The sequence below is a fragment of the Archocentrus centrarchus genome, chromosome 7, assembly GCF_007364275.1.
Source record: "Archocentrus centrarchus isolate MPI-CPG fArcCen1 chromosome 7, fArcCen1, whole genome shotgun sequence".
Taxonomy (NCBI): Eukaryota; Metazoa; Chordata; class Actinopteri; order Cichliformes; family Cichlidae; genus Archocentrus; species Archocentrus centrarchus.
This window is the reverse complement of record NC_044352.1, coordinates 31561158-31577697: the sequence shown is the minus strand read 5'-3', so window position 1 is coordinate 31577697 and position 16540 is coordinate 31561158. Positions and strand designations below refer to the sequence as shown.

Here is a 16540-nt window from a genome sequence, read left to right as displayed (position 1 = left end):
TTGGCCACACCTCCCTTTGCAGCCTGAAGGCACCACTCCCCTCCATGTCTTTCTCCCTTCTTCTTAAGGTTGTTGTCACTTAACTCACGCACCAGCGGAGACGCGTTAGCTGCCAGTGTGTTGGTGAGGGTTTGAGGTCTGGCGCTTGCAGTGGGACTTTGAGGCGCTGGCAGTAGCAGCATGTGGGGGATTTTGTACCTGCTTTTGACTCTTGCTCAGCCGCTCTGGTGTCAGACCACAGCTGCTCCTGTCACCGCTCAGGACTGCAGTCTGGACTGTATCCAAAAGGTACGCTGTCCTTCATGTTCAACTGTTACCTCACTGAACGTACTGCGAAATTTTGCTATTTTGAGTATAGAGTGTAACCTTCAGCATCATGTTTTGTTTGTTTAATCAGTTTTATGACCCCTTCAGATGTTCTCCTGCCCTTTGTTTTAAATGTGAACAAGTCAGTCAGTTGACTTGATTCGACATGATTTATGTAAGGCATGGAACAAGAAATTCTTCTGTTGGTCCTGGTTTTATCCTGAAGAAACTTTTAGGGCCTCTTTAAGCAAGACAAATCCAAAGAATAGCAAATAAACCAAAAGCATAGGATGAGGGCACAATTTGGAGACTTTTCACTGGGGTTTGAACCAGTGAGCGTGATGGTGCAACTCACTAAAAATTAATCCCGTCCTGAGGGATTATCCAAAATGTTGATTTCAGCTGAGCCAGATGCTTGAATTACTGTCAGAGCTGCAGTATTCTTACTTGAAAAGGCATTACCGCTGGCTAACTGTGCCACAGTGTGGAGGTTAGGCCAACAAGTCGTCCTCATGTGTTCCATTAAACTTCATTTTGATTGATGAATGAGATGAACTAAAAAGAATGGAAAAACTGAGTCATACAGTAACATGTTATTCAGTTTGGCTTGCCTCAGGTATTTAGGCTATGCAGAGTTTCTGCCTGACCTACCACACACTTCCACCTGAGGCACATGCAGCATTTCTCTTCATCACCTTTTCCTCAGCCTACTGGTTGTGAGCTCTAAAACCTGTAGGGCGAGTCAGCAGTGGTGGAAAGTTTGCAAACCTTTGCTAATAATGAAAATACCAATGAAACAACCAGCCCATACCCATCTGTCTGCAGGGACTGAGACGCTGACAGCCTCCCGCAACTCTCTGCACTCCTCCCTAACTGAAGAATTGTAAAATGTTATTGGTCTATAGTTATCAATTACATATTTGCTATTAGTGGACACATAAAGCTGTACTACTGGCAAACTTGTGTACATGACCAAAAAGTAAAGATACTCATGCAGTAAAATGTTCCCCATTGGTGTTACATGGATCAGTATCACTGCTGCAGATGTTTAAGGTTGAGCTCATTTTTAAATACTTTATATTCTGTTTATTCTACAGCAGTGCATCATATTCTATAAAATCACTTATTTGTCTTGTGACTTGCCTGCATCACACTTACTGGTTGAGGCTGTTAGTGAGAGGAAACGGATCTGTTACAATTATGAACACAGAAGCTCGTTTACTGTCGCGGATTGTAATTGATTTAGAAAATAAAGATTAAAGATTCATTCCCTGAGCATGAGTACCAGTCAAATCTGTCCCTCTGGAGTCTAGGGTGCTTTAAGTGCTTTAAATGTGAAGAAGCATGAACTATAATTACACAAATAAATGAATGCAGTGCGTGGGTAAATGCACTGTCCTCATCTTCAGTGATATTTATGCTTTAACTCGACACAGTGAATCATCATCATGCTGATCAGCGCCTTCACTGCAGAGTTTGTTTGAGCTACTTAGGAAACAGCCGCTGTTTAAAACACAAAGAAGCTGCAGCTCATGCTGTAGCTTTGGACTTAGGTTTTACATATGGAATGCCACATGGAGAAACTCGTGAAACAGACCCGTATTGTTTATATTCTACAAAGAAAGTTCTTCTCAGTGTGACAGTGTTGTCAGTTTTAATATATTGTTTAAGCCATGAGATGTAAGTACATGCAGATGTTTGGAAATCAAACCTCTGCTGATTGATACTTGAACTGAACTGAACTGAACTGGTGCTGCATTTTTTCCATTGCCAAACCACCGTGTAGTAAATGCAGGTGTACGTTTCAGACAGTCTCTTGTGGAAGGCATTCGCAGTACAGATACATTTTCAATTGCTCTCTGATCACTTAAGGTGCTGCTGATCACTAACGCTGAAGAGAATTTCATACTTGCACAGCAAAAGTGCTGAATTCAGGGTATTTTGTGATATGAGAGCTTTTTGTCAAAGGCTTACCTATTTCGAGGAAAAAGTGGAGCAATTGTAGCCTTGGCGGCGGTGGCGTTATTGGCAGTGTCTGTTCCACAAAAGCTTTCACGCTGGCCACAACTCGAGAACCATGTGACCTGGGATGTTCAAATTCACACCATAGATGCATACTGTTCAGGCTAGGCCCATCAAACTTCACGCACTTGCTCACTAAATTTTACTATAACAGCCCTTTGCCCCCCCCCCCCAATGACAGATCCAAAACGTTGGCACCCGCTCTTGTGTTGTTGCTGCTCACTTTTGGCAGCAGAACGGGGGATTATGCACAGTCCTGCTTTTCATTATGAATCAAAGTGTGAGGTTTGACTTCTTTATTTTCTCTTGTGCAGGGAGACCCAGCATGTGAATACTGCAGAATAACCAGGAGTCACATCACAAAGGGTCTGGGTTTTAACTCCATTGAGGCATTTGGAAGTAAGTCAGGTTCAGACACCACACTGCAAAAATCTGAGCTCTGTGTGAATAACTGCACTGACAGCACCAGGTTAAAGTTTGAATGAACTTTGTTCGCACGCATTTAGGCAGTGCTAAGAAGGTGGTTGGCCTTGTTCTTGTTATCTCTGTCTAGCATGTGCTCCAACCTGCACTTTGCTGCACGCCTAAAGAGCCAGCGCAGAAAAAATAAAAGACAAGTATGAAAGAAACTATAACTCGTATATTCCTCCCAGTAAATCTCAGTGGGACTTTTCCTGGTAAAATAAGGTTTAAAAAAAAAAACTAGAGGGAAGCACATGCAGAATATTTATCTTATTTGAAACCTTTTTATGTTGCACATTACAGTAAAGGTATATGAATTATCATGTACATGACATCATGCATTTAAAAATCATGAAATGATTAATGTAAACCTCAACATCTATTAGGAAAAATACAGTAATTAACATGCCTGGGTGCCTTAATGAAAAGATAATATTTATTGTAGTTTTTCTTTCAGCTGGCAACCTTTCTTCATGTTTTTCTAATTTCTAACATTTATCATGCTAACTGAGGCCTGCAGTCTGAGATGGAGCTTTTGCAGTTTCTCTGAGCGCTGCACGGTCTGACCTTGGGGTGAACTTGTGGAGACATCCACTCCTGGGAAGATTGACAGCTATCTTGAATGTTTTGCATTTGTGAATAATCTTTCTCAGTACAATGATGGACTTCGAATATTTTTGGAATTGACCTATGGAGGAATTCCTATGGAAGCAGTGAAGATGTACTGGGAATAAAACTAAATACAAATGTGGGGATGCCAAGGAGAACAAAAGGAAATGTAGTTATTTTGTGTAATTCCCAACAAAAAGCAGAACAAACTAAGAATGAAAAGCATATGCAAACCGGGAAACACAACAGAAGAATTTCAATGAAAACAGAACCTAAAAGAACAAAACACAAAATGCTGGGCAAAAGGCCCAGGACCACGACGCACTGAAGATCAAACTGGGCTTGATGTGGCCCACAGAGTAAAATGACTTCAGCGCTCCATAAGCTACTCCTGGAGATTCAGAGAAAAAGATAAAGGTCACAAGTTTATGAAGCTCTGGAAACATAAAGACATTTTTCATAATTACAGTATTTGGAGTTGTCGTGAATACACGTTCATTTGCAGAGGTGAGAAGTAACAAAGTATAAATACTTTGTTACTGTACTTTTTCAGGTATCTGTACTTGAGTATTTATTTTTCTGCCAACTTTCTACTTTGACTGCCTACATTTTTACACATATCTGTATTTTCTACTCCATACATTTTCAAAGCAAACTTGTTACTTTAGGTTTAACACATTTGCAGGATTTATCTCACATCACTGCACCTTCAAACACTGAACTTATTTGAGCCTAAATGGAGGGAACAATAACACATAAAAGCCAATCTTATTGGTGTATCCTCCATCACCGGGGCTTATCACATACAAGGAGATGAAATAGGCAAAAACAAAGTTTTGGCATCACTTATAATGCTCTACTTAGAGGTTAAAGTTGTAGTCGTGGTACTTCAGAATCCAGTTAGTGCTACTGAAGAGGAGCCAGCATAAAGAGAGTAACGTGTTATGGCAGCTAATTTCAAATGCAACATTTCTGTCAAACCCTGAAAAGGATAAGCGGAGGAGAATGGATGGATGAAGGTTAAAGACTGTCTGCTCTAACACACTTGTGTTCTCATGGCCCTACCTCATGTAATGTCAAGAAGAGTTCACACTGCAGTACATTCATTAGAATAACTATAAGTAACGTCTCTCTAATTGATATTACTGGAATGGTTCAAATTAAATTTGTCATGTTCCCCAGGCGATCAGCTGTGGTAGGATAATGTGATACAAAAGTGTTCACTCATGCATCCAAATCACTGAATTCAGGTGTTCCAATCACCTCCATGGCCACAGGTGTATAAACCAAGCACCTAGGCATGCACACTGCTTCTACAAACATTTGTGAAAGAATGGGTCGCTCTCAGGAGCTCGGTGAATTCCAGCGTGGTACCGTGATAGGATACCACCTGTGCAGCAAGTCCAGTCGTGAAATTTCCTCACTTCTAAATATTCCACAGTGGGATTATACCAAAGTGGAAGCGATTGAGAACGACAGCAACTCAGCCACAAAGTGGTAGGCCACGTAAAATCAGAGTGGGGTCTGCGGATGCTGAGGCACAAAGTAAAGATAGGTCACCAACTTTATGCAGAGTCAAATGCTTACAGACCTCCAAACTTCATGTGGCCTTCAGATTAGCTCAAGATCAGTGCACACAGAGCTTCATGGGATGGGTTTCCATGGCCGAGCAGCTGCATCCAAGCCTTACATCACCAAGCACAATGCAAAGCGTAGGATGCAGTGGTGTAAAGCACGCTGTCACTGGACTCTAGAGCAGTGGAGACGTGTTCTCTGGAGTGACAAATCACACTTCTTCATCTAACAATCTGATGGACGAGTCTGCGTTTGGTGTTTCCCAGGAGAACGGTACTTGTCTGACCTCATTGTGCCAAGTGTAAAGTTTGGTGGAGGGGGGAATATGGTGTGACCCGTGGCTACAAAGGAACCAACATTCCCATCAGCCCCAAATTTGGTAGCGCTTCATATAAATTTTAGGCATGTTAGCATGTAAAGATTAACAAGTGCAACCTCACAGAGCCGTTATTGAAGCATACCTGTTGACCAACCCTGTGGCGATATCTACTGAGAATGTATAATCCTTTCATGCTGTGGGCTACATGTCTGTTTTTATTCCTCTTCAGGTTGTATTCCATGGCCATGTTTTGAGCTGCTAGGAGATGAAGACCCTAAAATCTGTCAACACTACGTTCAAGCACCAAATGATGTGAAGGTTGAGTTTTTAAATGAGCCAAACCCTGAATCTGATAGCATCGTTGTCTCCTGGAAGCCCAGTTACTATGGTAAAATTCGGTTGTTTTTTTAAGATTATATGTATTGTTCCAACTCATTTATTATGTTATATAATAAATTTCCTCCTCCAGTTATTTTTGAGTTCATGGTGGGACATTGACAGGATTTGGTTTTGCTTTGTTATTATGAGAGGTTAAAAAAAAATCTGGCTTCAGCTTTGAGAGAGATGAGGGATGTACCCAGAAATATTGTTTACATTGTATTACATAACTGAGGTGCTGACAGATGACAGTGTAAAAGGCTGTAAAAACAAAACAAACAAAAAAGCACGCACCCATAAATTTGACAGTGTGTAACTTAGATGATGGGTTGTAACCAATTCTGTCACTTTCTTCCTTTTGTGTTCGCTGCAGGGATCGCCTTCCTTCGAGGCTTTCAGGTGTTCCTCCAGGCTTTGGGAGGAACTAGTGTTGCATGTCAGCTCTTTCTCTTCCACCGCAACATATCCCTCCCAGCTTCACATGCTCAAAGGGTAGGAAGGGCCCCACTCTCTTTGCCCTCTTTTTTTTTTTTTGCCTAGTATTATGTTTTGACCACACAAAGAAAAAAGCTTTTAGTTGCAGCTAGTTTTGATTATAGATGAATAACAAAATAAAAGCCTTCATGCGGATATATTTCTATTTTATTTATTTATTTTATTTAACTTTTATTTATACAAGTAGTCCAATTTAGACTGTGACTGATTTGCAAGACGGATCTGTTTCAAGCAAGCATAATAAAATGATAAGAAAAATATGTATACAATAAAATGGTGAATAAAAGGCCAAATGTTTACGCACTCATGTTGAAACAAGAGCAAGTTCCCGATGATGATTTCACAAAATGGTTTTTGTCTATGAGCAAAATCAGTTGCAAAGGCTTCAAGTTCATCTGTAATGTTTCCACAAAGGTTGGGCAGAAAAGGAGAATGCCTTCCTCTGAGCTCTGTACAAACTGATGGAGCAGTGAATGTAAGAAAGTCCTGAGACTGCAGACCATGACTAAAACTGTTTACACAACATATAATCTGTTAAATATGAAGATATTAAACCCGAAATAGATTTATAGATACAATTATAGCAATCCTGTGTGAGGCCAATAACAACCAATCAACTAATTCAGTTCAATTTTATTTATATAACACCAAATCACAACAAAGAGTCACCTCAAGGTGCTTTATATTGTAAGGTAAAGATCCGACAGTAATTACAGAGAAAACCCAACAGTCAAAATGACCCCCTATGAGCAGGTACTTTGTGACAGTGGGAAGGAAAAACTCCCTTTTAACAGGAAGCAGTGAAAACTTCAGGCATGTGAGGCTGCGTTAGATTTAAAACCAAGCAGTGGGCCGTAAAAATCATCAGACACAGAAGAAAGCCAGTGCCAATTTAAAATAACCTTCCAGAATAATTTCATTAAAATAAAATTCAGATAAAAGTTGAATTAAAGATGACAGTGTGCCAGGGCAACCAGACGGGGGCCGAAAATAGGCAACAACAGTTAAAAACTGATTTCAAAACCGACTAATACTTAAGCCCAAAATTTCATATTGCTCAGGTGCAGATGTAGAGAATAAAACCTGAACAACAAAACAAAAACACAAACTGCCACACCAACGCCAGTCCTGGGGTCTGAGTGGTAAATGTTCAATCCATCAATTGTCACATCCTTATCCCATACAGATTTGGTAAGCCAAGTCTCAGAAACAACAATTACACCAGTTGAATGGGCCCAGAATAAACTCCTATCCATTTTAGGTAGCAAGCTGTGAGTGTTTATGTGAAGGATGTGTAACCCAGGCAATTTCTTAAAATCAGCTGGTGTGTCACATACAGCCAGGCGGCCAGGGTTAGGCTGAATACCAGGCAACAGTAATAGCATCATTATCACACACTTGCCTGTAAGTTTTCTTGCAGAAAATAATCCCTAAAAAGAGTCAGATTCAGCCACACTAATATGCCTGCCAGGAGACTCAGTATCCAGTGCAGATGTCACTGCAGTGGAAACGTCTGGAAATGTTTTGAGCTACAAGTGGTTCCTAAATCTTTCCCAGCAGCATTCCCCTGAGCAGCATCTTCTAGTTTTGAAGATCATCGAAAAGCTATAAATGTCAGGCAGTGTCGGGAAGACTATTATTTATGGATTGAAGCTTTTTGTAACAAGCACATCCCACAAGGGCTCCTTTGTGTAGCATAATGCATGAAACTACATAGATAATTTATTTTTCAGAGGTCACAATTCCACATGAGCACTGATAGAGTTTACAGCAAGGAAGGGGAACATATACAAGCCACATGAACATTTAAATTTACAATTTAAATATTGTAAATTTGTAAAGTCTCAAGCAACAAACAGCAGCAAGCAATAACAACAACAGTAACAGCCAGCCATGGAATTTCTTTCCTGATGATGCCACATTGGGATGTGCACCCAAAGAATCTACTGGTCTTCCTGACCAAGAATCATCCATAGACACTACAAAAGTTCCCTCTGCAGTACAGATAAAATAAAATAACAATGCAAATCAGAAAAAGTCTGAATGCTGTGTAAAAGGTTAATAAAAACAGAGTGCACCCATGTGTTATTTACAAGAGAACATAAAAAAGATCAAATATTTGAATTGCTTTTGGTTGGTTGCCCATGAAAAACACATTTTCTGTCAATGGCCAAACATCTTATTTTCATGGGCACAACCCACATACGCAACTCAACCCACAAATCCATTTTCCTTACAAATGTGGCACCATTTAAAGGGAAATAAACACGCTTTCCAATTATATAAGATTTATTGCCAAGAAGCATTGTTACAGCAAAGATAGAATTTGTGTTAAGTATATTTGACCATTTTGGATTTGATGGCAGTAACAGGTCTCAAAAAAAAGTTAGGATGGGGGCAACAAAAGTAGTGAGCGGTAGTAAAAGAAACAGCTGGAGGAACATTTTGCAGCTGATTACAATTATTGGCAACAGGCCAGTAACACAAGTGGGTTTAAAAAGAGCATCTCAGAGGGGCAGAGTTTTTCAGAAGTAATGATGGGTAGAGGTTCACCAATCTGCAAAAAACTGCATCTGCGGACTCTGAAAACAATTTCAGAATAATGTTCCTCAATGTAAAATTGAAAACTTTGACATTTTAAATTATTTTTGGAAAACATGGGCATGCATCCTCTGGACTAAAGAGGACAGGGACCATCTAGCTTGTTATCAGTGCTTAGCTCAAAGGCCTGCATCTCTGATAGTATGGGATGCATCCGGCATTGGCAGCTCGCACAACTGGAAAAGCACCATCAGTCCTGAAAGGTATATGCAGGTTTTAGAGCAACACATGCTCCCATCCAGACAATGTCTTTTTCAGGAAAAGCCTTTAATACTGCATCTATTAGAACAGCATGGGTAGCTAATATTAAAATTAGTTTAATGGTCTGAAACATGTAAGTGACAAATGTGCAAAAAAAAAAAAAGCCTATCCCAGTTGTCATAAGGCAAGAGGCAGGGTATTCTTTTTTAAACCTTTTACCCATATGCTTGCTTGATTATCCTCTCCTTGCTTTACTGTATTTGTCCAAGAGGTTTACTTATTTTATTTATGTTTCCTTGTTAGATGTAGCAAGTACAATGTTAAAAAAAAAAAGACCATTGTTGAAGTGTGTAATGTATCCACACTACAATCTGTTAATATATATAACAAGTACTGCTGCATTCTGCAGGTGTACAAGTCAGACCCATTCCCCGGCCTCTCCCTTGGATCCCAATATGCCGTGACAGTCATGGCTCTGCCAGTGCCTGAGAAGTGGGAGAAGTTCTACCACAGTGAGATCTTCTCTACGCGATGTAAGACTCTACTGAGCGCACACATTAGTTAAATTCAAACAGTCTCATTTACTTTGTTTTGTTTTTTTCTGGGGGTTTGGTGGTGGGTCGGTCTGCTTTCAGTGAGTCACATTATAATAACTAATCATATTCTGTCATCAAGCTCACTGTTCTATCAACATTGCATTTTTCTGCCAAGCATTAAATCAACAGTGGATTTCAAGTAAATTGCCCTTCATGTTTTTGCATGTGTTTGCAGCGTGTGCTGAGAAGAAGGGTTTTGAGCAGTGCAAAAATGGTGAGAGTAGCTTAGTTTCCAGTGAAATCCAGTATTCAAGAATTTTTCTCTAAAGCTGAGCTTTATACCTGACAGTATGTTATGGCCTGGTTATAGACTGGTACCCGGAACATATTGAGGTCCAGCAGGAGGGCACTGCCATCACTGTGACCTTTAACTTGGCTCCCCCAAATCTGGGCATAAGAAGCTACTTCTCACTGTGTTACGCAAATGGCATGAAAAAATACACCAACATAACACCTGTAAGTAGCTTCTCCTGCAGCACCTTTGTTTTTATCCAGTGCACTGCTTGTTTTTACTTTAGGGAAGTAAGGTCTCTTTATAAATATAATAACTATAATTAATTTCATCACCTTAGGATTTGACCACAAATAAAACTCACCATAGCTATCAGCTGAACAACCTTCAAGAAGGAGCCAATTACACCTGTGAGGTAAAAAATAAAAATTAATTAACAGCATATGTAAACATCAAATTCCAAGGTCAGATATGTACTTTCAGGCTGAACCTTTTCACATAGATTGCAGCTAATGAAGTGGATGCAGTTAGGAAGGTGTTCAATGTCCGGGTCACTCATATTCAGAACGGTAAGGAAGGCTGTTTTGTTGCTGCATATTCATATAATAATGATATTACAGTAGGTGCAAAGCTCTTTGATTTGTAAACCTATATCTATTGACCCATATTCAAGTTTCTTGCATGACACCCTGCACACATTTCTCAAGAATTGTCCTCCATATTAGGCATGAATAATATGTATTCCCTAATGGCTGGCGAGTTGTTCCTGGAGGTCACTGCAGTCACTAGGTGAAATCAGTCACAAAGAAGGAGCTGCACCAAAAATCTCCTTGTGATTCTTTGGTTGCTAGCAGTACGCAAACTACAGGAAGGCGCCAGCTTGTCTGCAAGTACCAGTGAAACCTGAAAACGTGTGACGCATCCCAGAAACAGAGAACATTAGCCTTCAAAGTAAAAGTTGTCTCAGTATTGCAGCTAACATCTTTCAATTCAATTCAATTCAATTTTATTTATATAGCACCAAATCACAACAAACAGTTGCTTCAAGGTGCTTTGTATTGTGGGTAAAGACCCTACAATAATACAGAGAAAACCCCTTTTAACAGGAAGAAACCTCCAGCAGAACCAGGCTCAGGGAGGGGCAGTCATCTGCTGTGACCGGTTGGGCTGAGGGGAGAGAGACGGGACAAAAGACATGCTGTGGAAGAGACACAGAGATTAATAATAACTAATGATTAAATGCAGAGTGGGGTATAAACAAAAGGAACCCCCCCCCAGCAGCCTAGGCCTATAGCAGCATAACTAAGTGAGGGTTCAGGGTCCCCTGATCCAGCCCTAACTATAAGCTTGATCAAAAAGGAAAGTTTTAAGCCTAATCTTAAAAATAGAGAGGGTGTCTGTCTCCCGAATCCAAGCTGGGAGCTGGTTCCACAGAAGAGGCGCCTGAAAGCTGAAGGCTCTGCCTCCCATTCTACACTGAAGTATCCTAGGAACCACAAGTAAGCCAGCAGTCTGAGAGTGAAGTGCTCTGTTGGGGTGATATTTTACTATGAGGTCTTTGAGATAAGATGGGGCCTGATTATTCAAGACCTTGTAGGTGAGGAGAAGGATTTTAAATTCTTTTCTAGATTTAACAGAGAGCCAATGAAGAGAAGCCAATATGGGAGAAATCTGCTCTCTCTTTCTAGTCCCTGTCAGCACTCTAGCTGCAGCATTTTGGATCAGCTGAAGGCTTTTCAGGGAGCTTTTAGGACAGCCTGATAATAATGAATTACAATAGTCCAGCTTAGAAGCAATAAATGCATGAATTAGCTTTTCAGCATCAGTCTGAGAAAGGATGTTTCTGATTTTAGAAATATTGCACAAATGTAAAAAAAAGCGGTCCTACATATTTGTTTAATATGTGCATTGAAGGACATATCCTGATCAAAAATGATTTCTCACAGTGTTACTGGAGGCCAAAGTAATGCCATCCAGAGTAAGTATCTGGTTAGACACCATGTTTCTAGAGGTGCAGCTTTAAGTTTGAAGGCAAATGGTCTCTGTTTCTGCTTTTCACAGTTTCACTACAGCTCAGAGAGTAGGTCATGCATGTTTACAGACATGCATGTTTAAACCTCTTTGGGAACAATTTCACCATTCCACTGTCAGCAGCCCTCAGCAACTAATTTCTTTGCCAACTGGTCGGAGAATTCCCATTTTTCCCTTGCGACCAGTGGTTTCCAGATGATCAGCAGTTGGCCTCTAGTCCAGAGATGTCCAAATTGGCAGACAAGTTAATGTCACTTAGTGGTCACATGACTGTAAAATCTAAATACGACACTGTCTGTGTGCTACATGTATACATGTGTGGTCAATGCCATTAGTCTTATAATTTTAACTAGCCTAATACTTTGAAAAGCAGTGAAATAAGACATAATTAAAACTAAAAGTTTAGAAAAAAATAATTAATACTCCTATTACAAAGGGCTTCTAGGTATATTTTTGAGTCTCAGAGAGAGCTTACTTAATTATTTGTATCAAATGACAAATTAGTGATAGATGAAATGTGTTGAATTTGTAATTTAAAGGTTGTTTAACAGCACAAAATCACAGAGGCTACTAAATATTTACCTTTTGTTATATTTATAGGATAAAACAAACTCTGTAACTGAAGTATTTGAGCATCTGAACAGATTTTAAAAAATAAAAATTTCAAATAAGTTTCTTTACTGTCTCAAACGGACTTTCTGTATAATTGAAATATCCATATCCTCAGAAGACGCCTCCCCACGCTCTGCCGCGCCCTCCTTGGCTGTGATTCTTCCACTGTGTCTGGTCGCTGTAGCCATACTTGGAGCCTGTCTGGCTATTCTCAGTAGGAGGAGGCCTGAGCTGCAGATGAAGAAATTTAACATGCAACCAGGTGCAAAGGCAACCCAAACACATCCCGTAAATTTAATATTTGAATCACTGAGAGTTTTTACTTTTACACCTTTTCAATAAGTACCTCTAATCTGTCTGTTTCTGTGACCACCAAAATATAAACATGTAAACTGTTTTCTCTTATTTTAATCATCAGATATTATCAGCCAACATGAGGAAGGTGGGGATCAGGAAGAAGTGGTGTCATTGCACAGAAACAGGCTGAAACCTCCTCGCCTTCTGATTTGCTACAGCAGCTATGATGGCCCCACTCACATCAAAGCTGTCATGCAGTTAGGTGTCTTCATACAGCAGCACATGGCCACTCAGGTACAGGATATGACATTTTATGTCTTAACTAGCAGCACATTTTGTAAGGACAAATTTGGCAATATTTGACCAAAGCAGCCTTTAATGGGAGAAAGAGATTGTATTTAATTAGTTTAATTAGTCCTTTTTTTTCTTCTAAGGTATGCCTGGATCTTTGGGACTCTCTGAGAGTGGCTGAGGAGGGCAGTATGGCTTGGCACTGCCGGCAGATCCGGGAGTGTGACTTTGTCTTGGTGATATGTTCTCGGGGCTTTAACCGAAGACCCGAGCCAGAGGATGACAACGAAGATCTGGAGGTAGGCCTTAAATCCAACACCTACAGCTCTGGTGTAGTCATCCAGCTTATTGGCGAGGAGGTGGGCCGAGCCAAAGCCCGGGGCCAGGACCTGTCCAAATACATGGCAGCCATTTTCGAGTACTCGGAGGAAACAGACATTCCCACTGAACTGAGGCTCATTTCTCACTACATGCTGACAAATGACTTACCGCTGCTCTTCTCCCACCTTCATGGAGTGGCTCTGCACAGGCCTGGGGCTTACCTCAAGATAGACCACATCTCAGACAAAGGCTTTGCTAAGGTGCCAGCTGGAGCTGCTCTGCAGTGGGCTATCTATGAGGCAGGGATGGCACTGGGAGAAAAGAAGCAGCGCTCTCTGGAAGAAGGTGACTAAATGGTAAAGAAAGGAATCCACACACTCCAATATAATGATACATCTCAGCTCTATGTAGGAGATAATTGAGTGAAACTGTGGTTTACAGCTGAAGTGCATCTATAATCTGTGCTGATGAGCCCTTAAACAATGAGCCAACTAGCCACCTATACCTTAGCAGCACACTATGACCTCTGTAATCCCGCTTGATATACACAATGCTATCTTTGTGTAGCACACGATGTGCATCTAGTAACATGCATCCTGGCCAAAAATACATTTTCTCAATTATACATTTTCTGTCCCAGAAGTGGAAGCAGATGGATGGATACATTTTCTAATCATTTTCGTGCAGTGTCTCGTAAAAAGCTTCCAGGAATACATGAACTGCTAATCTCATTATAAAGCTTACTTTGCAAAACTGTTTATTTTTTGTTATGTTACATAGTTACATAATAACATTATAAACAAGCACTTTTACAGCCATGGTTCATGTGTTTGTGTACTTACATATGTAAGAATTTAAAAAATGGGTCCTGTCATTTAAAATGTTATCCCAATGTGAGATGAATAAATGATGTGAGTTGTCTTGTATATTACATAATATTTGTGTAAAATAAAACATTTATTTGCCTCTAATAAAGTCAATAAATACCATTTTTTAATACTTTAAATTTTTAAAAAGCACAGTGCATTGTCTGACCACCCAGTTAAAGTTTTAAAACACCTGATATTAGAGTTTTGTTTCAAGTCTTCTATTAAAAATGTGTCAACACTTCTTTTTCCACCTTAGCATGCTCATAATGACTCATATCACAGTGTTTATGCAGCAAATGGACAGAACCTGAGATCAGTTTCCATGTTAGTGTCGATCATTACTAGGGACCCGCTAAATAGATGGCATATTATCACATTAAATATCTATTTTTCTCCAAACGAATGTGGTAAAGATCCTTCAACTCAAAACCTTCATATCTACAAACAGCATCCCTGGTTGTAAATGATAAACAGACTGTTACTTAAATAGTGCTTTTCTACTCGAACTGAGCACTCATAGTGCTTTTTCACTTCACCCACTCACATACACATTCATACAAGTGCGTTTTTTTAAGCGCCTTGTCCAACACTTGCACACACACACTAACACTTTGATGGATGTATCAGGGGCAACTCATGGCTCAGTATCTTGCCCAAGGATACTCCAACATGCAAACTGGCATAGCCAGGGCTCAAACCACCAACCTGATTGGTGGCCTGCCTGCTTTACCTCCCTACCATCTGCTGTACAACCCTAATTCTGAAAAACACTGTGTGAAATGTATGCAATGCACTGATTTAATGATAAAAACAGAATTCAATTATTTGTTACTCCATGCTGGAGTAACATTTTGCAACTCATCTGGTAAACTGGCAACAGGTCAAGCTGTTGCTCAATCTGTGCACATATGAACATGATCCAGGAATGCTGCTTCCTCTCTGGGCCCAATCATTTAAATTGGACTGAGGCGGGGCGGAAAACTATTCTGTGGTCAGACAAGTCGCCTCCCCTGGATCCCTTCCATCCCTGCCCTCCCCACCCTAGTGCTCCCATGTTTCTGCACTATCGCAGAGGTTTTTGTAACCTTATACTGTGTATATGTGTATGTATACAGAGTATGAGATGATTTTTTTCCTCACTCATCCCTATATGTTTTCACTATTGTTTCTGTCTTTTTAATGGCAGCGCCTCCAGAAGGGGGGGCAGCATGGCCACAGTTCACCATGTTTGTTTGTTTGTCTTCTTGGATGGGTGTTCTGTTGACTGTAATTTCCCCATTGTGGGATCAATAAAGTATCATCATCATCATCAAATTTGAAATTCTTTTTGGAAAACATGGATGCCACTTCCTCTAGCTGAAAGAGGAGAGGGACCACCCAGTTTGTTATCAGGGCTCAGTTCAAAAGCTCGTACCTCTGATGTATGGGGGTGCATTAGTGCCTATGAAATTGGCAGCTTGCACACGTGGAAAGGCACTGGCTAATAATTTTCTTAAAAAGGCAAATTTTCTCAGTTTAAACATTTTATATGTTTTCTATGTTCTATTGTGAATAAAATATGGGCTTATGAAATTTGGAAATAATTGAATTCTGTTTTTATTAACCCAACTTTTTCAGAATTGGGGCTGTATTTAGTTGTGTTGTATTTATATTCATATAATGACATGGCACGATATTAATGTTTTGACACTAACATGCATTATGTCTTGAGTATCAACAGACAATCCCGTTTCTGAGGGATTTATGGAACAATGTCGACATTTTTTAGTGTGGAGGAGAAATGAGGCAATGTCTTCAGAACAGATGAATGTAATGTGTTACAGTTAAAAGCTTTTAGTCAGTGTCACCGTACCAAGCAAAGGTGTAGGACAGCAAGGACGTATCAGCTCTACCGTTCTATAAGAGAAATTGAACCTCTTTTGATTGTTAATATTCAACAACACTAAGACAGGAAACCTAACAAATGGTTCACGATAAATATTCACATCGTTTCCTCTGTGAAAATGCAAATTCTTTGTTTTGTCAAAGTCCAGAAAGAAGTCTGCTCATGTTTGTGTGTGCTCATGTTTGGCTTAAGAATATAAATAAAAGGAGCATCTACATTCTACATACAGTGGTATGCAAAAATTTGGGCACCCCTGATAATTTTCATGATTTTCCTTTATAAATCATTATGCATCTGCCTAATTTTGTTTGAATAATTATTGCACACTTTCTGTAAATCCTATCAACTTGATTTCACTTCTCAAATATCACTGTGTTCGTCTGCTATGTGATATATTTAACTGAAATTGCTGATCCAAACAACCAATGATTTATAAAG

The 16540-nt window shown here is 39.9% G+C and overlaps 1 protein-coding gene across 3 annotated transcripts; it reads left to right on the top strand.

The window, feature by feature from the left end:
• Positions 1–20: 20 nt before the first annotated feature.
• On the top strand, positions 21–15357 carry LOC115783211 (interleukin-17 receptor D). Of its 3 annotated transcripts, none has more exons than XM_030733931.1 (12): positions 21–288; positions 2643–2727; positions 5523–5681; positions 6045–6163; positions 9378–9501; positions 9740–9778; positions 9875–10020; positions 10137–10211; positions 10299–10365; positions 12558–12701; positions 12858–13030; positions 13171–15357. In XM_030733931.1, the coding sequence occupies exons 1-12, from the start codon at positions 181–183 to the stop codon at positions 13699–13701; spliced, it is 1770 nt and encodes a 589-aa protein (XP_030589791.1). In that variant the 5' UTR covers positions 21–180; the 3' UTR covers positions 13702–15357. The 3 variants fall into 3 exon arrangements, with proteins under 3 accessions (XP_030589791.1, XP_030589790.1, XP_030589792.1); XM_030733930.1 differs by having other exon boundaries at positions 12555–12701; positions 13171–15356; XM_030733932.1 differs by lacking the exon at positions 9740–9778 and having other exon boundaries at positions 12555–12701.
• Positions 15358–16540: the final 1183 nt, after the last annotated feature.

What these genes read in the sequence shown, in the direction of transcription:
- LOC115783211 (XM_030733930.1), top strand. Translation starts at nt 181, where the DNA reads ATGTGGGGGATTTTGTACCTGCTTTTGACTCTTGCTCAGCCGCTCTGG. An exon ending in CTCCATTGAGGCATTTGGAA is followed by an intron (nt 2,728 to 5,522) that starts GTAAGTCAGGTT and finishes ATTCCTCTTCAG; the next exon opens with GTTGTATTCCATGGCCATGT. An exon ending in AATACACCAACATAACACCT is followed by an intron (nt 10,021 to 10,136) that starts GTAAGTAGCTTC and finishes TCATCACCTTAG; the next exon opens with GATTTGACCACAAATAAAAC.